The 26,298-nt window shown below is 37.7% G+C and overlaps 1 protein-coding gene across 1 annotated transcript in view; it reads left to right on the forward strand.

Moving 5' to 3' along the window:
* Positions 1 to 26,298, forward strand: part of LOC149795448 (solute carrier family 23 member 2-like) — a 62,404-nt gene that overhangs the window by 22,391 nt on the left and 13,715 nt on the right. The window contains exons 2-5 of the mRNA XM_089964098.1: positions 2,707 to 2,866; positions 3,246 to 3,403; positions 6,097 to 6,185; positions 16,098 to 16,129. Coding sequence (XP_089820224.1) covers positions 2,708 to 2,866; positions 3,246 to 3,403; positions 6,097 to 6,185; positions 16,098 to 16,129 — 438 coding nt within the window. The 5' untranslated portion in view covers position 2,707. The remainder of the gene's footprint in view (positions 1 to 2,706; positions 2,867 to 3,245; positions 3,404 to 6,096; positions 6,186 to 16,097; positions 16,130 to 26,298) is intronic.

The raw sequence follows: 26,298 nt of genomic DNA on the forward strand, positions 1-26,298 counted from the left end.
AAAGCCTCAGGCCGCTACTGATACTAATTTATAACTATGTCACGACTAGTAACTGAGTTGTAACTACCTTAAAATAAGAAACATAGTCGTAACTAAGTTCGACTTCAAACTTGGGACATTTTTATTCTTTTTTGGCCGTCACTCTTAACAATCACCACACAGGGGTGTTTTTTTTTTGACGCGCAAGGCGGCGGTGAGCCTCGCGTAATTGTAACTCGAGAGAGCCTCAAAGCGGTGTGTGTGTGTGTGTGTGTGTGTGTGTGGATTTCGTACGTAACTTTAACATTTTTTTTCGTCATATCGCTATTTTGTCTGCAGTATGGCAGTTTATAGTGATATCTAGCACTGGGGTATCATGCCTTAGACAGATAATATTAAGTCCCACCCCCTCACGTTATCCAGGTACCAGGCCGACCAGTTCTAACCCTAACCACTTTAAGTTGAACGGTTTAGCGAAGCAGCTGCTAGTACCATTTTTATAAGTCTTTGGAATGACTCGGCCGGGGTTCGAATTCGAAGTGGACGCTCTAACTCCAAGTGAAGTTGAGGTGCCTTAGCATGTAATGGAATAAAATAAATAAAAACTTAAATCTAACAAACAAACAACTAAATTAAATATACATAACAGAGGTGCAAAAGTTGCCTCATCAAAAGACTGACCAACAAATGTGTACGAAGGAAGGTATTAATTCATTGACCAAAATCATTCTCAAGAGGTGTCTTTGCCATAGATGTCGTAACTGCACAAACTTGGTGCAAATGAGGGATTTCAAGATCAAAAGAATCCACGTTTTTATCCCCAAAAAAGCGCTTTTAGTTACAGTTGGATTAACCATAATCTTATCTCCAGCTAGGAGATTGCCTAATAATAAACGAATACCCTTAGCGTGTTAAAAAGTCAGTGTTTCGACCTTTAAGGGTTAACATGGGATCGGCTGATGTGATTGAACCATCCGTGGAAGATCAATAGTGTCAATGTTCTCACGGAAGTGCTTATGTACTTTTCCACAATTGTGAAATCTCCATCCATTGACAACATTGACGTTAGCGCCAATATTCTTATTGTGTTACACGATGTGATGCTCGACCGTCAAAAAACTACCTCGAAAATATCTTTCGGTTGCCGGTACATGGACTCAAATGTGATTTGTGTAACCCAATGGTACGCGCATGCGCCTCAAGTGGTTATAAAATATATAAAATACTAATATAATTTCGTGGCGTCTTTACAAACATTTATTGGACTTGGTGTGGAATTCACTGAAAGTCCACCCCAGTTTCATTCCCCATTGATCAGTTTGACTCAACTGAGACAAAATCTTGATTGGTATTCAACAAGGACTCACTTGACCGCATAAAAGTACTTGAACGAAAACGAGAACGATCGTTCATACATAAATCATTGGCGCAGTCAATATGGCTCTAAAAGAACATGGTGCCAGGCCCACAAACGACAAACGTCGGAGTCTTAAATATTCCATAAGTACAAATATTCACTCTTTGCATGGCAGTTGTAAAATTAAAAAGGGTAATTAGTTAGAAGTTCGTGTGCATGTTGCACCTGGATAAGGCCAACCTGTCGAACAATTATTTACCGCTGCCAGAAAATAACTGAAGCTGAGCAAAGCTGTACTAGTGAAATATAAACACGCGTGTGTTGAGATTTGCGTACTCGCCGCGGCAACAACCGTTAGCCTTGTTATTTCGGGAATTGCGACCACAATAACTACAATGGTACACCAATTCGTTGTTGGATATGCATTATTAGCCGCCTGGTGTGGCCAGCGGTGCTGAAAAATGGTTCCCCATCGTTTGCATTCGAGAATACATCCTTTTATAGAACTTCTCGCGGCGGCAAAATAGTTCAGGACAATAAATAAGCTGTACTATATAGCAATTGAAAAAGAAACGATTAATATGGGTGAGTTGGACAGCGCTTGTCGAAGTTTAATACCACTCACATGTCCAAGCACAGATATGGAACCATAAATAGGTAGCTGATTTCCAAGCAGTAAAGTTCGATTAAGTGTTTGCCAGCATATATCGATCTGCCGCCCAGCTCACATCAGTGTATTGATTTGAATGAGGCACCTGATCGTAACTTCGCTTTGTAGGTGCTAGCGAGTCACAATCTGTTGACTATAACCGCGGGCCCGATCGCATGATTATTACACTCGCGAGGGTAAGATCATGGGGTATAAAAGGTTTTTGAGCCAGGTCAGTAAAGAATACTAAAATCCTCATAATGATATTACTGGCATTAACGAGTCATGAAGAAGAAACACTCTTGACTCTTCTTTTTTCAACTGAAAATAAATTAGTAAATATGTACGCATTCAACAACAGAGGTTTGTTAATCATAATATGAAAGTATGTCAATCATCACATTGTTAGAGAATGTACCTTAACCTTCGTATAGATCGTGTGTGTTAACACTGTTGCTGGTGAATTGCCAAGGACAATATGAGTTGGTATCAACATACTGTGTAACACATTCATTTCCAACAAGCCAAATTCTTATACCGAAGTTAGAACCATGTCTCATGCTAAGCGAACAACCATAAGAGGTCAAGGGTATATGTCAGTGCACAGAAAAGGCTTTCATTATGGATCGCTACCACTTCCATTCTCAACATTAATCAAAACAGACGATCTTGTTATCCCATCTTATCCATTGTTTATTTACTTGTTTATTTACTTTTTCAGGATGAATTCAAAACCTGAAGAAAATAGCGACCATATATATCAAGATATGTATGAGAATGAAAAGCGTGAAGAGGACACCGTGGAAGTCGAGAACAAAACTGTCTTATATGGAGTTGAAGACACACCCGCCCCACATCTTTGTTTTTTGTTTGCACTCCAGGTTCTTCACTAGCTTATGACCATTTTGTGGGTTTCTAACATTTAACCAAACGTGATGTAAATTTAGTGACGATTGGATGCATTTAAAACTTAATAGTATGCTTATAATGTACACAATTATCAGAAATATTAATACAACCCTAATATCGACACTAAACAGTTACAGGCTTGAAATGTTTTTTTTTAAATGAATGTTGAAGAAAATACAGAATCATCAAATATCAAATTCAGATATTATAATTTCAGTTTTAACTTTTTAGAATTACAATATCGTTTCTTGTTTCTTTCTGTTTTCGTCATCATCATTGTCTGCTTTATAATCTCTATTTTTGTGCTTCTCTTCCTTATAATTAGAGATAACAATATTATAATTTTTGCAGCAAGCCGTCATGTGTATTGGTAGCGTGTTGTCTATACCTTTCATCGTGGCATCACTGATATGTGCCAAAGACCAGGAGGACGTACTATCTCAATTGCTTAGCATAACTCTTTTTATGTGTGGTCTGGCAACATTCCTGCAGTCAACGTTTGGAGTGAGGTGAAGTATACATTAGGCTAGCATGAAATTTAATTCCTGTACACTAGTGCGGAAAAGAGACTGAATATATATATATATATATATATATATATATATATATATATATATATATATATATATATATATATATATATATCTGTCTGTGTCCACAAATAGGTTGCAAAGTAATGTTATTGATTGTACTGTACATAACACGTTTATAGCTCCATCCGGCATGGACCCAGACCTGTCTTGGTATAATTTACTGTTCGCTCATAGTCCTATATAAGGAACAATGTAATGCCCTGCTAGCGCAAAGCATTAGATTTTGACATATTCTTGGAAAGCCCAGATTTAATGACAAAATCAAATCAATGAATTACTAAATGGAATTTTTGCATTTTTAAAATCATTAAAATTACTAAAGCAATTAACGCAGAGCTACAGTGCATTTCATTCAATATGTTTTTAGAGAGGATATATATATATATATATATATATATATATATATATATATATATATATATATATATATATATATATATATATAGTTAATTAGTTATGGACAAGTTTTGTTTCGGGTGGGACATTATATGACACTGGTTTTCTTTTTAATCTTTTACCTTCTTTATTGTGCGTTTTGTAACCTGCAACTACATATTTATGAAATCAAATGCTTAAAGCAAAATATAAGTATTGGGATAATATGTGCAAAAAATAAAGGATAATACATGCATGACGCTTTCATAGATCATTAGAGATGCAAAAGAGACATGTTGATGAAAACGATCATTTAGGTCGGAATCTCATAAGATTTGCTAGGTTAAATAAAAAAATAAAAAAGATAAATCTGGTAAGGTTAGTTGCAATAAAAAGTATGTTGTGTCATTGATACGCGGGCAAAACACAATCATAGTTACAACAAAGGGTACAAATTAAATGAGAAACAAATTTAAAGTTGTTACAAATGTCAATTTGTAACCCTTTCTCTGTGTCTCTCTCTATCTCTCTCTGTCTCTCTCTCTCTCTCTCTCTGTCTGCCTGTTTGTCTCTCTCTACTCTGGTTATGTCGTTTTCCATGTGTCATCGTTCAGTCCAACTGACTGATTGCCGATATTGTACTGATGATCTTCCTTATATGTGGTCAAAAGTCATAAATATTCAAATTAAGATTTTTTTATTGCTGCCCTGAACTGAATATCAGTTTGAACTTCCCTGTCTTTGTTTTCTCAGTTCGTTAATGTTTTGAACACGTGTTAAAAGGTTTATATTTTTCACACTTCTTTATTGTATTCGTGCAAAGAAAATGACTGTATCGGTGGCTATAGATTTCTGCCACAGGGGGCGTAGTTATATTTGAACTGCAATAATTATACTCTTAGTGGGCAGGGGGGAAGTGTTATTTTCTTACAGCAGGTCTTTATCAACAATCATACGTTTTGTTTTGTAAATTTACAATATTATTAACATTGCATAATGGCTGTTACGCATAACGCCACACAAGAAATCAGCTCCTACATCTAGCTTTTCTGACTTTTAGATTTTTTTAAATGTGTTTTGCTCTTATTTTTCTGCTGAACGTTTAGCCTTTTTGCTAATAGCTGAACTTTTGTTACGTTATTTTGATGCCGGAGTGTATTTGATCTGCGCTGAGAACGTGACCTTCTGTTGACAACGAGACATATTTCAGTTATTAAAGAGGCTTTTTTTCTTTGAAACGGTTCTTGCCACTGATAATTTGTAATGATAAGGGGTTGATTTAAATACGTACTGATTCGTCAAAATCACAAAAGGAGACAAAATTAAATCCTCATTTTAGTTTCCATATTTTGGTTTTAATGTTGAATATATTATGCTTAGATTTACGGAAAAATGAACATCTGTAATAACTAGCATAGCCGGTGTACAAGAAGAGATCATGTACACATTCTCTTAATTCAATCCGATTTGCAGATTTGTCAAAATCACATTTGTAACTTTTGTGTTAGAAAACTTTCGACACAACTGTTAGAGCATCGTTTCTTGGTTTTGTGTCTTATATTTTGAGATTGTGGAGTGATATAAGCATATATTTTGTCTGTTGCAACATAATAATTACTGCAATTATATAGTGTTGCTAGTAGTAACATGCTGCCTTTTCCTGATCATTAGTTTATTAAAATTTTTAGTACCAGAAGATTATGTTACTGGCTACTGTTACGTGGTACTTCAGTCTGATAGAAATTTTTAGTGATTTTCCAAACTTTCTCAAGGTCGATCTGGTCAAGTGATTTCCTTTTATATATTCACCCATCCTTGCACAGGAATAATAAAGCAAACGAATCTATCATTGGTCATTTTTACACGGATCTTGACTACTAATGTTCACACATAAAGTTTTATCTGAAACATAATAAAACTCCGTTAGGGTTAAATCTTACTTTCTGCAGGTATCCGGAATATCAATGAATTCAGATCCAGTTTACGAGCAATACTTCTAAGTTTTAATCACATTAAGCATCGAATAATATTTACTTAGAATGAAAAAAAAGAACGATTTTTTTCTCTAAATCAGGTGAAAAGAGACCATATATTTGCACAGGTAAAAAAAAAACCTTTCTCTTTCAAATGTTAAAAATGAAGATAAAATGTAGACAGGATCATCATTTGTCTGCGCTAATTTAATTAGTTCAAGTTTGGCATATATGTATATTATCCATCATTATATATTGTAGATTAGGTATCATACAGGGAGGATCCCACACCTTTATAGCCCCAATAGTTGCCATGGTAGCAACGGACCGCTGGAAATGCAGACAAGCCGGTTAGTCCTATTCTTACGATTCTTTTATACCTAATTCTCATTGTAAGTGCAATGATTACATACAGTTTTGATGAACAACTACAGAAGTGTCCACTCGTAGCATTTGAGTGAATCAGTTTGTGCTTCCTCTGACAATAACTTAAAGTTTGTGTGTGAGGAACATAACAAAAATAGACCAAAGAAAGCTGAAATTAAATTTTTTACTGTTTGAAATCGTGTATGTTTAAAATCAATAACTGCCTTGGTGTCACAGAATCATGTCATAAATATCTGTGTAGACGTCACTATGAAATCATTAAAATGTCTTCCTTCATCTAGTGTAGACGTCACTATGAAATCATTAAAATGTCTTCCTTCATCTAGTGCAAGAAAATTCAGTTTATCAGTCCCACCTTACTAAACATCCATAGCAGTTAGATAACACTGATTAAAATTGCAATTGAAAATAAATTCTTTTCCATTGGGAATGTATCATTGCGAATTTCTTTTTCACAATAGTTGCATAGTGGTATAATTCTGTTTTACAACAACTAACAAACAGACAAATGTGGACTGTGTGGAAACCATCGCTTGTTTGGTGCGCATGAGAGATGCACCACAATATGTTGGTGTCGTCGGGCTAAAGCCTGCTTTAGGTTACTATAATTTAAAAGGCAAGCCTACTTTAGGTTACTATGATTTAAAAGGCAGGCCTACTTTAGGTTACTATGATTTAAAAGGCAGGCCTACTTTAGGTCACTATGATTTAAAAGGCAAGCCTACTTTAGGTCACTATGATTTAAAAGGCATGCCTGTTTTAGGTTACTATGATTTAAAAGGCAAGCCTACTTTAGGTCACTATGATTTAAAAGGCACATCTGAGATCACATCTGGGGACTAAAAGTTCAGTATTGTAACTCTCTGTGATTTTCGCGGTTCAATAGTAGAGTAGTAATATGAGGCGACTGGGGGCAGATGAGGCTTTTGGGATCAAACGGGAATTCCTATGTTAAATTTCATCATAGGTTTAACGTGGGAATGGTTTTATAGGGACAAAGTGTGTATAGGGATAAAAGGTAACATTTTTACAAGTGGCTGGCTTCAACAGAGTGACTTAGTAATAGTATTGCAGTGGACCTCTCTAGGGCGTCACGTTTGGAAAGTATATGAAATCCTGTGTTAAACGGGACTATATGTTTAAAATGGGAATGGTTTTATAGGGACAAAATTGTTTATAGGGAGAAAATGTTTTATTGGACAAAAGTATTGATGGGGACAAAAAAGGGTTTATAGGGACAAAAGTGTTGACAGGGACAAAAGGGTTTATAGGGACAAAAGGTATGGTCAAAGTGTTGATAGGGACAAAAGTGTTTATATGGACAAAAGCGTTTATTGGGTCAAAAGGGTTTATAGGGTCAAAAAGGGTTTATAGGTCAAAAGTGATTTTTTGGTCAAATGCTAAAGGTTTTTAAGTTTCTGGGTGCTGATGATCAGACTTACACGTCTCCATGCAAACTATCCTTGGTGCAAACTTCTGTGTGGAGAATACCATATGACCAGCGGCATTTGTTTAATCTACGTGTGCATGAAACACATGCTATTGATTCGGCACGAAATGAATCAGGTGCTACTTTCATTATTGAGTACTCCTAAGTCAAGCCTGTAAAAATACTAATATTGCATCAATAGAATTTTGTCTATATTTATTTTAAAATTACAGATAGGATAAGCTCGCAAAATATATTTTTACTAAAATTTTAATTTTCATTATTAACCAATTAAGGAATACCAAACCCGTAAATACTCTATTATTTGTACACCCATTTCTAGACTGGTTCACAGTTCTTCCGTATAATTAATGCCGTGTGTCCTTTAACGCCGAAAGTCCGATTCTTTCTTTTGGCTGTTCTTTTCTTTATTCTCCATATTCCAGGTAAACTTTATCTTATACACTTCCTCCGATATGACGTCTTGGATCAGATATTTGGCTTTTTGAAGTGCAGCCACTTCAACACGAACACGGCTTCGTTCGTTCCGTTGAGCCTCTACTTTCTTCTTACAAATGCTTTAATTCCACCATGAAATATACTGCTTTTTGCAACTTGCCAACTTTACACGGATTAGCTGAATTCGTTCCTGCATTGTAGAACTGACGAACGCGTCACTTTATTTGCCTGAAGCACTAACATGAAGGCAAACATCCTTCACACAAAATACATATCACATACAAGACCATATACAGAAACTATACTCTAACATACAAACACATTTTGATAAAGAAAAGTTTTTTTTTGTCTGCTAAAGACATACACAAACAAACACAAACAAACACACATTTCATAAGCAAAGGGTTATTTTTTCCATGTAGACAAAGATAAACACACAAACACCAAACCTACGAAACACACTCTATCACATACAGGAAGAGCAGGAAGTGTTTATAGACACACCATTAAACCCTCACATACAAACACATTTTTTATAAGAGAAAAGGAATTTTTGTGGTGAAAGACATACACAAAGATAAACATACATACACAAATTGTTTTCAAAAAATGATTAATATTTCTTTTTTTTTTACAAAAATGATGGCTCTGAGAAGGGCCGTTTTCTTCTCTAGTTCAGCTAGTGTCCGCAACTCCCTGGCCTAGCACGTCACACTCACCGTCTGATGCATCCATCTCCACTCCATGAATTGATGGAGATGGGGAATGCTTATATGACCTGTGTAGCTTCACTGTCCCAATCCTCGTTTGGCTAGAGGGTGAATAGTTGTCTCCTCCTTCTATGTACTCTTTGCTCTTGTGGATTTAGATGCTGTTGCTGCTGCTTCAGCTCCAGAGCCCAGTCCAGTCCTCAGTCTGGGGTACGGTGAAGTCTCGCTATCTTTGGAGTCATTTATATAATGTTTACGAGTCTATGATGTGAGGCCAGACTGACTGACTAACTGATCTTGGATTGACGTCATTTTTGCCTATTCGGGCATGTACGACGGATTAAATCCAGCACTGCTGGATTCTATTACTCTTACGGTCGGGAAAGAGTGCCAGCTCGCGTTACCGTATGAACCACATGCCATGAGTTAAAAGGTGTGCGCTCTGTACACTTATTCATCTATGGAAGAGTAGGGCTAGTCACCCCAACGAGTTTCCCCTACTCGGCACGCACCACATACTCATTTGTGGAGAGAAAATTTAATAGTCGTCTCGTGTGTGGAATGGCAGCCACCTGACTACAACCAGTCCAGCGTGCTTAAATGAAAGGGTCTTGGGCTTGGTGTTTGTGTTTGTGTGTATGTGTGTGTTTGTGTGTGTTTGTATGTGAGTGTGTCATAAGGCTGGACATTTCTGAAACTCTTAATTTTTAAATTCCGCAAAGTTGTATAATTATGAAAGTTATTGACAAAAAATTTAAGTAGAAGCCACTTTTGTAATTAGAGTCACGCTTGAAATAAATGATAAAATTCCTTATCAAATGCAATTTGGAACTTTATATACATAGTGTCCTTAATTTTCTGAAATAATAAATAAAAATGATTAGGTCTAAGTGACCCATCAGACTTTGTCAGTCATGGTGGGGTAAATTTACAGCGATGTTTTAGACCCGCGAACACAGGGACCAAATTAGTAATTTGAAATAGCTATTATATAATTGAGTATTAATGCCAAATTTGATATGTTAAGCAACTGCTATTATTTAAGCCCTAAAAAGATTTTTTAGCTGTTAATCCAGGTCTAAAACGATCTTAGAACGGTCTGGAGGCACGAGCTAATGTCTCACTGGATCTCTAGGTCCCCCTGGGTTGATCAGGTAAGTTACTATATGCTTAGTTGGATCTTTAAATGGCCAAACGCCTTATACGTCTTTCAAGTGGTAGAATCAAACCAATCTGCAACATATTATTGAGCGTTAGTGGACATTCGGCCTCGCCTAGGTGTCTGATATTGTTGACTGCTTTTCTCTATCTTGTTTTGTTGCTCTGCCCTCCTTTGTCCTACTGTAGTAACGTCCGATGATCTTCAATATGTTGTCTCGCAACCTTGCTGTTCTTAGAAAGGTCACAGCAGGCATGTTTCTTCTTGCATGTAATGTATGTCCTCCTAGTACAGTTTTTCTCCCATCAAGTTGTTTGGCTCTTCTATTGCAGGTGGTATTTTTATTTTCGGGGATTCTGCAGATTTTGGTAAATGTTGCTTGTCCCCTGTTTCTTTTTCTGGACAGACTGACTGACTGACTGAACAAGTATTTTCGTTTCGCGTGACCGAAGGGTCTTGTGCAACTGTTAATAGCCTGCAATGCAGGTTTCTTAATTTATTGCACGGGAGGAAATGGGAGCTACACTCCTGCACGCATTTATGCATACACTGTTTGCTTCTTAATTAGTCGTCCCGTGTGTATCGATACCAAAAGTCTGACAAAACACAGTCCAGCACGCAAATACGGGTCTTGGGCTTTTATTTGCTCCTCTTCCCTGATTGAGTGCGCCGAGTTGCCATAAAGCTCCCAGTCAATGCAGCCTGTATACCTCGCGTAACAAATATCTGAGTGAAGCGATGCAGGGAATGGCCAGCAAGTTTTCCCGATTGTCACAGGGGATTCCCAAATGCAATAGTCATACAGTATCTTAAATTCAGCCCAGCTGTCTAAAATGAGAAAATTCTTATTATTGGTTATGTATTGTTTGGCTATTCTAATTAGAATCAGGTTTAATGGTCAAACATTTTCCTACAGTGGAATTTCCAATTTTGTGTACAAAGTGTATTTCCATTCTCAGAAAAAATGAAAATAGAAGGTCTAAATGTCCAATTGACTTTTGTTCAACAACGTTCGGTAAAATTAGATTTTCTTATTGAACGGTAAATAAAGGATAATGTTTGTTTTATGAGGAGTTTTCTTGAATTGGGTATTCGAGCCAAATTGAAAAAACTTAATAAGAGGCAACTGATTCTTGAGCCCTTAAGGTTACACCTGATACAGGGAAGAGGAACGGTTACATGTTTCTGGCGGATTGAACTTATCTCTCACCCGTCCTTTGTAGGGTTTCAGTGCAGCAAGATCGCCCAGAACTATTTTCTCCCATGGCTGATGTTGTTGTATATGTAATTTTGACGAGTTAATGCCCGTACCACGATGAATGTAGATGCAACTGTCTGTGGCAAAGTATAGAACATGGTCTCCTGAAAGTAATATGACTCGGTACAAGTTTAAACGAGCACTGGCTGTCACGTAGGCCGCAATAATGATATTTCTAAACTTGCGGGCAGGTACAAACCCTGGTTCCTCTTTGTAACTTCTAGAATGACTTCCACGTGTTTGATTTTCCTTTGTCATCCTTCAGTTCAAAGTGGGCAAATTTGATCTACCAAGTAATCCATGTTGAGTAAGCTTGTATATTGTGCCAATAGTCTTCGTGACCAATTCAGCATACCTTTGGTATAAAAGCGTATTCCTTCGTTCTTTTACACGTGGTTTAAAGTGATGCCTTCGATCGGCACTGTTCTTTGAATGTCGCTTGGTCTTCTGGAGTCTGACACCAAGAGGGTTAGCAGCTAGCTTTACGCTGTTTGTCATAAACTCGTTGACGTAGGCAGATACAATTCCTTTCTGTGGTCGTCGTCGTTTTGGTAGAGTTTTGTGTTTGGAAAGTTGTAAATGTTGTAGACTATTAACAAGCAGTATCTTAGCTCTAGATCATGAAATAATTTCACGCTGACCCATGTTCCTGTCAAAGCGCATTCTTCCTCAGAATGATGAAAAGGTTGGTCTTGATTACAGGTTTCGGCAAAGCTGCGGAAGAAAAGAAACATCAGTTTTATTTGGCAATGGTGTAGCAAGATGGGATAGGAGAAGTCGATGTGGGATACGACATTGCAGTTTATCAGGTCTTTGTACTGATGAATGTGTTCTGCGTCGATGTGTTCCGTCAATATTTCAAGGTGTCATGTAGGAAATTGCCAATATTTGCACAACGAAGGATAAAACTAACACTCAGAGATGGATTTGCTATTTTCTCCCTGAGATTCGTTCATGCCGTACAGCATGCGTGTTACATTATTTCGTCCTCTAAACGAACTGTATCATGGATTTACAGGTTCCATGTCCACAACATCGTAGCATTCGGCAATGCGTCAAACGTGGTATCAGTTTTGAAACGTCGATTTAACTCGTGCTCACAGATTTCCAGCACTCGGTATCCTTGCTTTCTAAGCTCAGGCGTCGTTGGTAAGTTTCCTCTTACAATTCTTCAATGGTGAAGTTTGAGAAGTGTTTTTCATGTTTGATTGTGGGTAACAGGTTGGGAATCCGAGAAATAAGCATCCATGAAATTCGCAAACAATGTTTGGGTCTTGCAAATCCCAACTAGCCACCAATTGTTTCTTTTCGCCTTCGTTTCTGACATGTTGGATCCATTTGTCTTCCCTTTCGCACAAAAAAAAAAGAAACCAGCGCAGAGTTGGGCAGAGTATCGATGGTTGATATATAGGCTAGTTTGAAAGGGTATGATCCCCAATGTGTACTGGGGCATGAATTTATTGCGGTACACTTACGGTTGAGGCTTCGTGCAAAGGATCGATACCTCGATGCTCCAGGAGGCTGATATTTGTTAGGTGTATATACTGTCAGGGACGTATTAGTGAACTACAGGCAAATGCAAGAGGGCAGCGTCTTAATTGGTTTTGGTATTGAAAATGTTTGAAAAATATCCTTAGGACATTTCTGTCACTCCAAGCGTTTTACGCATTAGACTCAAAGGAATTGTAAAAAAACTCATGAAAACTTTAAACTGTCCTGGTCCCACCTTCGGTATGATAATTTTGTCTCCGTTAATGATCACGGACGGGTTCTGAATAGCATTTAAGAAGAAATTGTCCATCGTATGAGTCATTGCTGTAGCGTAGCCGTGGAATTCGTCGTAGCGCTGGGTGTCCACTTGGTCCGAAGCGTAGTCAGTAGGGTCTAAGATCCAAGGGGCAATATTGGGAAGAGTGCTGGGTTCATGAAAGATGTTTTCGTGTCCTAACTGAATCTTGCTAAATTTGAGAGAATGATAAAAAAGATTATCTTGGATGCACATCTCGCAATCCCATTGAGAGACGAAGAAATTAGGACTGTGAATGCCAGTCTCTTGCAGACATTTGAAATAAAAAAATGAAATCCACTTGTGTCTTTTTCATTTTGGTCTTCAAATCTTAATTCTGTGGAATGTCTTATTTTGGATGCGGTTTCGATGCTTTAAGTCTACAATATGATCACAAAAACGGCATCTTCTCTTTTCTAGACAAACGTATGCCTAAACATTATTGGTGAGAATCAGATGTCAGTAGGTAGAAAACAATCTCAATATTTGGTAAGCATTTTTCTGCTGCTAAGCATGCGTCATGCGATGTTGTTCGTAACACGTAGTACTCACAAAGGTTTGCTGGCAAGAAGATCAATTAATTCGTTCTTTCCTTCGGGAATGCAGGGCTCGGATGCTAAACGATCTCGACTGTAAAACCCTTTGTCGCATTTCACACAATTATAAGAGTATCCGAGAAAACCTGTTATAATGGTAATTTCATATAAATATTCTTCTTGATGATACATTCTTCTGGGAATCGGGCCCTTGAAACACCAGAGGCTCACGAAATACTTGAATACTCAATTAAACGTGTAGAGAGCAGACAAGACGTCTTGAAGCGTTTTTTCTTCTTCCAGGAATGCTGCAGGCGGTCTCTTTTGATATATAAGTCTTCTGTAACAGGAGTTATGCTTCTTTTCATTGTTTGGATCGGTCCAATTTTCGATTGTTCTCCCAGGTTATTTCTTCCTTTGGTTTTGTTCATGTCGACATACGTTCAACCACACGAGGATGGCCCAGGATAAACACATGTGGTCTTGTGAATTGTTAATTTGGACGATGCTGCGTTTAGTACTGCGAATGTTGTCCACGCTCCCGCTAGTGTCTTGCTGTACGGAGACGATGTTTGAGGAAACGAAGAATACCAGTGAGATGCCAATTATGTTAACTCGATTTGTTTAACAAATCCTAACGGCCCTTTTCATTGCCATTCACATGCCTAGAAAAGAAAGATACTATTCCAATATAGGTTTTTTTTTCTGTGTTATATATGCATTTGGTCGTCTTATTCACATTACCCTTTGAATATTAACCCATAAACCCTTTGACCCTATAAACCATTTTTGTCCATTTTAGACCCTTTAGCCCCCATGAACCTATTCCCATTTTTAACTATGGACCTGTATAACATAGGATTTCCCATACTTACGTAACTGGATACATACTGAGGTCAACTGCAACGCCGTTACTAACGTCAGCCTCTTGTAACATTGTTGCCGTTTATCCCTATACACACTTTTTCCCTATAAGCCCATTCCAATGCTAAATCTTTGGATAAATTTAACATAATATTCCCGTTTGTCCTCCATCCGCCTCAACTGCCCCACCCCCTATCGAATCATATTACTACCCATTAGGAACCATAGTTACGAAACTGTCTGAGCTCCAAACTGATTTCTTTTGTCACTTGTTTAGGATCGAATAAACAATAACACAAGAAAGAGTGAAAACAACAAGCTTTGAAAAAAATACAATAATTAATTTTCCTGGAACACTTCTGTAAAAATGATAAAATATGAACTTACAGTTTTATAGAATCAAATCCAAAAAGAATCCAAGAATACAATTTTAGTAGTCCTAATTGGAAATAAATCCAAACCAAGTAATTGATATAACTCCAAACAGCACAAAATACAACTAACGGCTTAACAGCCCAGCTTCTACTGAGATTAATTCTCCAAAACATGGATTATATGGTCTTTATAAAATGTAAACAAGGGGTCACGTGATCATCTTCTGGAAGGTTATAGAAGCAAGTATTTGTTACAAATCACGTTTACCCAGTCTCACCCTGACGAAAACCAATCATTTTATTCTAAAATAATTTTTAAAAAATGTTTACATTTTAAAGACAAAGTCCCATCATGGCCTCGAAAACAACCAATCATTTTAAAATAAAGTAGAACTCCTTTACGATGGATGCTACAGATTTTGAAACAAGATCAGGATTTAGATCAACACCTGGTATTTATAAACTAACAGTCAAGGTCAAACTATTTTCTGAAAAAAAGTATAATCTCTAGTGAATAAATTTATATTACAATATCATGCAATGAAAAATAATTTTTTTAAAGCTGACAAACAATTAAATTGAAATAAATATATATTAAATTAGATATATTTAAATCAAATATACATAACAGTTTAAAATCAAATCTCCGCTTTACAAGGTGAAAATGTAACAGCGACGCTTAGGGGTCATGCTCTGGTGACCTATGTTATTATCATAATCGCTAATTGTATCAGCCAATTAGATGAAGTCTTATATTTTTGTGTTTGGGCGATTGAACGATATGGCTGAAGCACATCAAAGTGTTCCGAACGATTTGATTCACTTTCAGATTTTGAAAGCTACATTCCCATTAGATAATGCAAAGGTCACCAGAACATGACCTCTAATCGGTCGCTGACAGATCTAGGACAGTAGAGATGTGATTTTAATCAGATTGGTCTGAGCTCAGATAAACGTTTTTCAGAGTTTGCAACTTGATGCTTTTTTTATCTGACTTTGGATTAACATGTCTCACATAGTGAATTATCAAAAATATGATAGCTAGTAAATCCGACTGAAGGCTCCAGAATTTAGAACCATGTCAAAAGTCCTTTGACAACTTGAAGTTTCGGAATAAGAGTGTCAAATGTTATACATTTCTAAAGTAACGAAATTCTACCTTCATTTATGATATAGTCATCTACAACGACAACTCTTAAGGCTGTAAAAAGGTGAGCGATAAAGATGTTGCGTTACTAAAGAGCCATATCGAAATGCAAGATACGTGCTATTTTACATACATATATTAATTTATTTTCAGATCCAAACTTTTGGAAGGAAATTATAAGGGAAGTAGGTTGTTTCATACTAGTTTTATTCATCAGCTATATCTTTATTTTTGGCGAGAAATGTATTATTATTGGATACCAAATTATCTAAAAACGTACGCTCATTTTATCCGTATACAAACTGATTAAACCCCAAACTCCAGCGCATTCATTAGTAGTGAAGGGGGGCACTATACGTACAATGGGAATTAGCATTAAAAACACCCTTGGGGCACTATACGTACAATGGAAATTTAACATGGAGAAAAATCGTGGGGCACTATACGTACAATGGGAATTTAACATGGCGATAAATCGTGGGGCACTTTACGTACAAGGGGAATTTAACATGGGAATAGAGTTTGGGCTTGTTTAGAGACAAGGGGAATTTAACATAGGATTTTTTTAAAAAAATTTTTTAAAAAGGGGTAGGCAATTCAAAAGACTATCTCTTTTCGAGAAATATGGCTGGCCCTGAAAAGGGCCTTTGGGTTTTCTTCTAATTTCTTCTTTTCCTCCACCAAGTTCTTATTTTATCTCCTACACTCTTCTTCTCTTTCTTTTTTTTCTTCTCCTCTTCTTTCTTCTTCTCTTCCTCCTCTTCTTTCTTCCTCTTCTCATTTTCTTCTTCTTTTTTCAATTTTTTCGTTCCATTTTGTGACGATCGTGGATAAATACCTATGTATCTATAATCAGCTGAAATTCCTATGAAATCCCACTATCTATTTATAGCTCCAACTTGTGGGTTTTTCCTTTGGAAAATCCCACTATCTTTTTATAGCCTCAGCTTGAGTGACGTTCCTGTTTATGAATTCTAGTATATATGTATAGCTACAAAATGTGGAAATCCCCAAGTCGATATTTATAGTCTCGAAATTTCCAGCGTCAGTGACGTCACTGTACTGAACACTAGGGATAAATATCAACAGTGTTGCAAGTGGCTGACCTGAATACGCGCTACTGTAGGTAGGTAGGTAGAGTGTATCTGATAGGGATAAAGTGAGTTTTATACGGACAAACAGAGACCAATAGACACACACAACGTACGCGCGCAGACACACACACACACACACACACAAACACACAAACACACACACAACGTACGCGCGCCGACATACTCACACACACACACACACATACTCACACACACACACACACACACACACACACAGAAACACACAACGTACGCGCGCAGACATACTCACACACACACACATAAACACACACACTATAAAATAGATAAAATTAGTAACTACTTACAATATCAACTTCTGTGACGATCGTGGATAAATACCTATGTATTTATAATCAGCTGAAATTCCTATGAAATCCCACTATCTATTTATAGCTCCAACTTGTGGGTTTTTCCTTTGGAAATTCCCACTATCTTTTTATAGCCTCAGCTTGAGTGACGTTCCTGTTTATGAATTCTAGTATATATGTATAGCTACAAAATGTGGAAATCCCCAAGTCGATATTTATAGTCTCGAAATTTCCAGCGTCAGTGACGTCACTGTACTGAACACTAGGGATAAATATCAACAGTGTTGCAAGTGGCTGACCTGAATACGCGCTACTGTAGGTAGGTAGGTAGAGTGTATCTGATAGGGATAAAGTGAGTTTTATACGGACAAACAGAGACCAATAGACACACACAACGTACGCGCGCAGACACACACACACACACACACACAAACACACAAACACACACACAACGTACGCGCGCCGACATACTCACACACACACACACACATACTCACACACACACACACACACACAGAAACACACAACGTACGCGCGCAGACATACTCACACACACACACATAAACACACACACTATAAAATGGATAAAATTAGTAACTACTTACAATATCAACTTCTGTGACGATCGTGGATAAATACCTATGTATTTATAATCAGCTGAAATTCCTATGAAATCCCACTATCTATTTATAGCTCCAACTTGTGGGTTTTTCCTTTGGAAATTCCCACTATCTTTTTATAGCCTCAGCTTGAGTGACGTTCCTGTTTATGAATTCTAGTATATATGTATAGCTACAAAATGTGGAAATCCCCAAGTCGATATTTATAGTCTCGAAATTTCCAGCGTCAGTGACGTCACTGTACTGAACACTAGGGATAAATATCAACAGTGTTGCAAGTGGCTGACCTGAATACGCGCTACTGTAGGTAGGTAGGTAGAGTGTATCTGATAGGGATAAAGTGAGTTTTATACGGACAAACAGAGACCAATACACACATCCACACAACGTACGCGCGCAGACATACGCACACACACACACACACACACACACACACACACACACACATACACACATACACATACAGAGGGAAGAGGAAAAAACAAACCCCAAATATACTATCAACACAGAAGGGAGATGATACAAACCCCAAATAAACTATCCACACAAACGTACGCGAACGCATACAAACTCCAAATATACTATCAACACAGAGTGAAGAAGTAAAAGTTTTTTGAAAGCACCTAAGCCCTCACCTGCAATGACCAACTCTGCCAAACACCTACACCCCACCCACCCCACTCCCAACACTACAAAACCCATTTAACCCGTTATTTTATGGCATCAGTGTGTGATTTAGGAAACATCAAGACACAAAATAATGGAGGAATAGACTGACTATTGTTTACCGACTTGCATGCCTAAAGAGCGTGCGTGAAGGAAAACATCCTTCCATTTCAATTCTAACTAAAACATGATCCAGAGGGATAGAGATAGGTGAAAGGGCACAATTTCATAAAGTGTGAGTAGAAAACAAAACACGCCATCCTTATTATACAATGTCAAGACCAAGAGACACTTACGTGTTCTTTCTGGTCTATTCTCTTTTAGAAGGTAGTATGAAATTTCACATCAGGACCAACGCATCGGCTCACATTGTCAATTTTTCCATTTCCATGTCTTTACTGGCACAAGTTCTTCATCATCTTCAATTTCTTCTTCTTCTGAATCCCTCTTCTCTGTTTCGTCTTGTTTTTGTTTATTCTCTTTTCTCGTAGGGCACTCTGAATTCCAGTGTCCTTTCTCCTGACAACGATATTAGGTATCTTGACTTTTGTCTCTCTTTCTTAGACGAAGCAGGTATTCTGGAGACAAATACCCATTTACCTTTGCAGATATAGCAAACTTCATTAGCACTTACACACTTTCGTATGACTCTTATCAAATCAACGACCAAAAGAGTAAGTTTTGTTGCCACTTTCGCATGTGAATTATGCTTTCGTATGACTTTTAGCAAATATTTGACCAGCAGGTCGATCTGTGCTGACTCTTCCATCTTTGATCGTTTGAGAGCGAAATGAATACTCTGACGCTAAGACACTCTCCTTATATACAGAGACCTGCTGCGTATGAAACCTAGTCAAATGTAATTTTGCAATAAGATGAAACGATTTCATTGAGGAAGTAAAAGGCAATGATGTACCGTATCGCCTCACACAAAACCTGAAGTGTTAGTTCAAATCCGTGTCAGCGATTTCGAAGACGACATAACTGGGCTTTAATCAATGCTCTCCATTTCTGCCACAAAACCACGAGTCCTGATTCACGCCAAAAGAAATTTCGTTCGGTCCATAAAAAATAGTATCACATCCGAGAAACGCAAAAACGAACTTCCAGAAAACTGAGAACGACGGCTTACACCTACAACGTGAAATGTATGAGTTCAAGTAGTGCGTAAAACTTAGTCAAATTAAATTTTTATAATCAAGACGAAACGATCTCTTTTCGAAGAAGAAAGCAGACACCAAGCGACAATGGCGATCCGTGTCACACAACACTTTTCAAAATGTATATGATCAGAGGTTTGTTCTAGCGATCTGCACGGTTAAATTAAATGTTGATGTATTTTGCAATAAGACGGACAATGGTCGCCCATGGAACCATTGTTCGTGCATTAGTTTAATTTTTTAAAATATTTTTTTATATAAATCGCCTATAGGATAGACCCAGTAAAGCATGGCCATTCTCGTCACTGTGTGAATAGCTGCTCAAGTCAATTCGAAGTGAACGCGGTAAGAAAATAAGTATAGCCAATGAAATGGCTTACAACGGGTGATGCATTGTTTTGTTCTAGGACTGTGTGGCATAATAATCCCTATGTTCTTGCGTTGTTACCATTACAGTGCAGACAGACTGAAATGTGAACTTACAAGCCCTCTTTGTGTGTGTGTGTTGTACCATTTCTTCTTACCACATCAAAAGACTGAGCGTCACAGTATTGGTTCGCGTTTTCAAGCTGACCATTTTTTTTAAATCTCACTTAAACATTTTAACATAAACACTCACACTCACATCGGTAGAGTCAGAACAGACGTGTTACAGTACTGAGGGGCATGTTATCTTTTTTTTCAAACTAATAAATTTGGGGTTTGTATGAAGTAAAGAACCGAAAGTACAGTGAAACTCAAGGATGATGACCCAATCTGTCTGTCTATTGATGCGTGTATTTACTTAAGAAGAAATATGACCTCTAAAACACAAAGAGATACGGCAAGCATGATTAGAATGAACATAACGATGTTTTCCTTCACGTCCGTGTAATTTAGAGTTTCAATCCTCTTTGAAAACAAACTTGGTCTCCTTTTGTAGGGCTTGAAATAATAAAAAACCTGAAAAAATCTTAAGCACTTTGCTATAGATAATTTCATCAACAGACTAAACAACATAAATGCCGTTACAACACTAGAAAGCCTTAAATCTTCTATCAAAAAGAAATGTATCAAAAAATTAAAGATTAACGATAACTAACCAATGAAACCGAATTTAACAAAGGCAGTGACATGTGAAGAAATGTCTCTCACTTTGGAAAGGTAGGCGAATGTACTCTGTCATGCACCATCAACTTGAAAAAAAATTATAAACAGAGAGAAACCTGAATTCAAAATTCAGTTGTTTTTTTTCTTCAAAATTGTTTCGTTTCTTTTTTCTTTTTTTGGAACAAATCTAAGCACTAATATAGAGTGGAAAAGGGAAAATGCACATACAAGCTTTGATATTTCTGAAAAAATGAGGGGATATTCCTAACGTTCATAACCACCTATGGACTTGGACTTGTCTGTGACTTATCCACAAAACAAGATGTACATATTTCTGGTCAAGCTGCAAGTGTGTGCGTGTTTTTGAAAATGGTAAAAATGGGATATACAATTTTCTCGTGATACTTATAAAGTGAAGAGTCTGTGCAAGTGTCAAAAGCCAAAGTCATATAAGTTTTGTATTTTGTACGGCTTGTAAAGATTTCCACTTTAGAAAATGTGAAGTATCACAAGTTATTATCACAAACAGAAGTGGAACATAGGGACTTGCAAGAAAGAAAATAACCCAGACAGTTGGTGTCATCAAGAGTGCTAGAGACGGTACCCGAACTTGCTTGCTTGCTTACTTGAATTAAAGTGATTTTCGCCCTAATGGAGCATATATCACTGGTTTAATAACGCACCGCGTGATTTTTAATTACTCCTAGGGAAGGAAAGAGAGCCTCATCTCCCAGGCTTTTATGTACTCACAGACTACTTTTAAATTTAGCCACTCAGGTGTAGGACTAACTAGTCCTTAACAACCTGACTGAAAGGCTTTAAACATGAGTGGGAATAGTCTCACCACACACTCATATTTCTGTCCGAGCGTGGTAAAGGAGGAAAAAGGTGCTCAAAAAGACAGCCATGGGTGTTAAGTACTCAACAAAACGCTAGCCCGTACTTATTTCAAATCAAGTCGTGTCACCAAAAAAGACGACGTGTACGACATCAAAGGCATTGTCAAACGCAGAAACCGTAAAGTGGGCAAACGACGTGTCAAAGAAGTCAAAGTACGTTGGAAAGGATATCCACCCAGTTTTCATTCTTGCATCGACGCTTCGCACTATAAATGCGTCAAGTTTGTTTCGAGAATAGTTTAGTCAAGGAGGGATACCAAGCCAAATATGGTTCCCTATTTAATAAAAAGCAATCTTTTGGAGCCCTAAAAAAGTTTGTTTTTTCTATTAGAAGGTAACACGTCTCTCTTTTGCTTTCACGTTCTTTCCTGCACTCCTAGTCTCATGATTCTTGATATCAGGAAATGCGTAGCCATGATGGGCGGCAATGTAAGCAGCGGCTTCTACCAGTTGACTGAGGGGGTATCCAGTGTAGGTTTGTCTGTAGAATTGGGGAAGAACTCTGACCCTAATCCCCATTGAGAAGGTCTTGGTTTAAAGGTGTCTAGAGATTTGTAGGCAACGTATTGTATGGCTCTAATAAACTGCCCTGATTTGTTAACGTCATACAATGCTTGAGCTAGTCCCATTTCGGTGTACTTCTCAACGAGGGACAGCGTCCCCCTCTTCCTCCTCAACCGCCTCAATTTCCTCTTCTGGTTCTGATACTAATTCTTTAGTTGAGGTAGATAGTTTTAAATCCGCTGCTATGGCGTCTGTCGCTGTTATTGTTGTTGTGGTTGTTCTTTCAGCTGAGATTGCTTGTAGTATCGGAGTGAGAAAAGAACGTTGTTGTTGTTGTAGGGTTTAACGCCATTTTTCAGCACGCGATAGGCTATACATGGCGGCCAGCATTAATGGTGGAGGAAGAACCCGGGAAAAACCCGGAAAGAACCACCGACCCACGAGAAGCTACTGGCAAGTTTTCTCACATACCCACATTAGCCGAATCCGAGACTCGAACCCACGCAGACAAAGGTGAGATGACAGTGATCCGTAACGGAGAGCGCTTTAGACCACTCGGCCACTCTGGGCCCCAGAAAAGAACGTAGTGCCTCCGATAATTACATTTGAGTTTGCCATACCGTTTGTCTAACATAATTGGCCCTTTGTTTTGCCACCACTCTTTCCGGGTCAGGTTGTTTGTTAGGTATAGTCGGCTGTTAACTAGATGTTATTTGTGTTCTCGAGGTGGGTGGAGTGCTAACTGGCTAGGTCTGCATTTCTTGCTCCCGCTACTGTTGCGTATATTTCTTCCCTCCACACCGAGTTCTGGGCCTAATTCTTTTAATTTCATTTTGTTGAGTACTTAACACCCATGGCTGTCTTTTTGAGCACCTTTTTCCTCCTTTACCACGCTCAGACAGAAATATGAGTGTGTGGTGAGACTATTCCCACTCATGTTTAAAGCCTTTCAGTCAGGTTGTTAAGGACTAGTTAGTCCTACACCTGAGTGGCTAAATTTAAAAGTAGTCTGTGAGTACATAAAAGCCTGGGAGATGAGGCTCTCTTTCCTTCCCTAGGAGTAATTAAAAATCACGCGGTGCGTTATTAAACCAGTGATATATGCTCCATTAGGGCGAAAATCACTTTAATTCAAGTAAGCAAGCAAGCAAGTTCGGGTACCGTCTCTAGCACTCTTGATGACACCAACTGTCTGGGTTATTTTCTTTCTTGCAAGTCCCTATGTTCCACTTCTGTTTGTGATAATAACTTGTGATACTTCACATTTTCTAAAGTGGAAATCTTTACAAGCCGTACAAAATACAAAACTTATATGACTTTGGCTTTTGACACTTGCACAGACTCTTCACTTTATAAGCATCACGAGAAAATTGTATATCCCATTTTTACCATTTTCAAAAACACGCACACACTTGCAGCTTGACCAGAAATATGTACATCTTGTTTTGTGGATAAGTCACAGACAAGTCCAAGTCCATAGGTGGTTATGAACGTTAGGAATATCCCCTCATTTTTTCAGAAATATCAAAGCTTGTATGTGCATTTTCCCTTTTCCACTCTATATTAGTGCTTAGATTTGTTCCAAAAAAAGAAAAAAGAAACGAAACAATTTTGAAGAAAAAAAACAACTGAATTTTGAATTCAGGTTTCTCTCTGTTTATAATTTTTTTTCAAGTTGATGGTGCATGACAGAGTACATTCGCCTACCTTTCCAAAGTGAGAGACATTTCTTCACATGTCACTGCCTTTGTTAAATTCGGTTTCATTGGTTAGTTATCGTTAATCTTTAATTTTTTGATACATTTCTTTTTGATAGAAGATTTAAGGCTTTCTAGTGTTGTAACGGCATTTATGTTGTTTAGTCTGTTGATGAAATTATCTATAGCAAAGTGCTTAAGATTTTTTCAGGTTTTTTATTATTTCAAGCCCTACAAAAGGAGACCAAGTTTGTTTTCAAAGAGGATTGAAACTCTAAATTACACGGACGTGAAGGAAAACATCGTTATGTTCATTCTAATCATGCTTGCCGTATCTCTTTGTGTTTTAGAGGTCATATTTCTTCTTAAGTAAATACACGCATCAATAGACAGACAGATTGGGTCATCATCCTTGAGTTTCACTGTACTTTCGGTTCTTTACTTCATACAAACCCCAAATTTATTAGTTTGAAAAAAAAGATAACATGCCCCTCAGTACTGTAACACGTCTGTTCTGACTCTACCGATGTGAGTGTGAGTGTTTATGTTAAAATGTTTAAGTGAGATTTAAAAAAAATGGTCAGCTTGAAAACGCGAACCAATACTGTGACGCTCAGTCTTTTGATGTGGTAAGAAGAAATGGTACAACACACACACACAAAGAGGGCTTGTAAGTTCACATTTCAGTCTGTCTGCACTGTAATGGTAACAACGCAAGAACATAGGGATTATTATGCCACACAGTCCTAGAACAAAACAATGCATCACCCGTTGTAAGCCATTTCATTGGCTATACTTATTTTCTTACCGCGTTCACTTCGAATTGACTTGAGCAGCTATTCACACAGTGACGAGAATGGCCATGCTTTACTGGGTCTATCCTATAGGCGATTTATATAAAAAAATATTTTAAAAAATTAAACTAATGCACGAACAATGGTTCCATGGGCGACCATTGTCCGTCTTATTGCAAAATACATCAACATTTAATTTAACCGTGCAGATCGCTAGAACAAACCTCTGATCATATACATTTTGAAAAGTGTTGTGTGACACGGATCGCCATTGTCGCTTGGTGTCTGCTTTCTTCTTCGAAAAGAGATCGTTTCGTCTTGATTATAAAAATTTAATTTGACTAAGTTTTACGCACTACTTGAACTCATACATTTCACGTTGTAGGTGTAAGCCGTCGTTCTCAGTTTTCTGGAAGTTCGTTTTTGCGTTTCTCGGATGTGATACTATTTTTTATGGACCGAACGAAATTTCTTTTGGCGTGAATCAGGACTCGTGGTTTTGTGGCAGAAATGGAGAGCATTGATTAAAGCCCAGTTATGTCGTCTTCGAAATCGCTGACACGGATTTGAACTAACACTTCAGGTTTTGTGTGAGGCGATACGGTACATCATTGCCTTTTACTTCCTCAATGAAATCGTTTCATCTTATTGCAAAATTACATTTGACTAGGTTTCATACGCAGCAGGTCTCTGTATATAAGGAGAGTGTCTTAGCGTCAGAGTATTCATTTCGCTCTCAAACGATCAAAGATGGAAGAGTCAGCACAGATCGACCTGCTGGTCAAATATTTGCTAAAAGTCATACGAAAGCATAATTCACATGCGAAAGTGGCAACAAAACTTACTCTTTTGGTCGTTGATTTGATAAGAGTCATACGAAAGTGTGTAAGTGCTAATGAAGTTTGCTATATCTGCAAAGGTAAATGGGTATTTGTCTCCAGAATACCTGCTTCGTCTAAGAAAGAGAGACAAAAGTCAAGATACCTAATATCGTTGTCAGGAGAAAGGACACTGGAATTCAGAGTGCCCTACGAGAAAAGAGAATAAACAAAAACAAGACGAAACAGAGAAGAGGGATTCAGAAGAAGAAGAAATTGAAGATGATGAAGAACTTGTGCCAGTAAAGACATGGAAATGGAAAAATTGACAATGTGAGCCGATGCGTTGGTCCTGATGTGAAATTTCATACTACCTTCTAAAAGAGAATAGACCAGAAAGAACACGTAAGTGTCTCTTGGTCTTGACATTGTATAATAAGGATGGCGTGTTTTGTTTTCTACTCACACTTTATGAAATTGTGCCCTTTCACCTATCTCTATCCCTCTGGATCATGTTTTAGTTAGAATTGAAATGGAAGGATGTTTTCCTTCACGCACGCTCTTTAGGCATGCAAGTCGGTAAACAATAGTCAGTCTATTCCTCCATTATTTTGTGTCTTGATGTTTCCTAAATCACACACTGATGCCATAAAATAACGGGTTAAATGGGTTTTGTAGTGTTGG

Source organism: Sinohyriopsis cumingii, chromosome 7 (genome assembly GCF_028554795.1).
Source record: "Sinohyriopsis cumingii isolate HCF-2022 chromosome 7, ASM2855479v2, whole genome shotgun sequence".
Lineage (NCBI taxonomy): Eukaryota > Metazoa > Mollusca > Bivalvia > Unionida > Unionidae > Sinohyriopsis > Sinohyriopsis cumingii.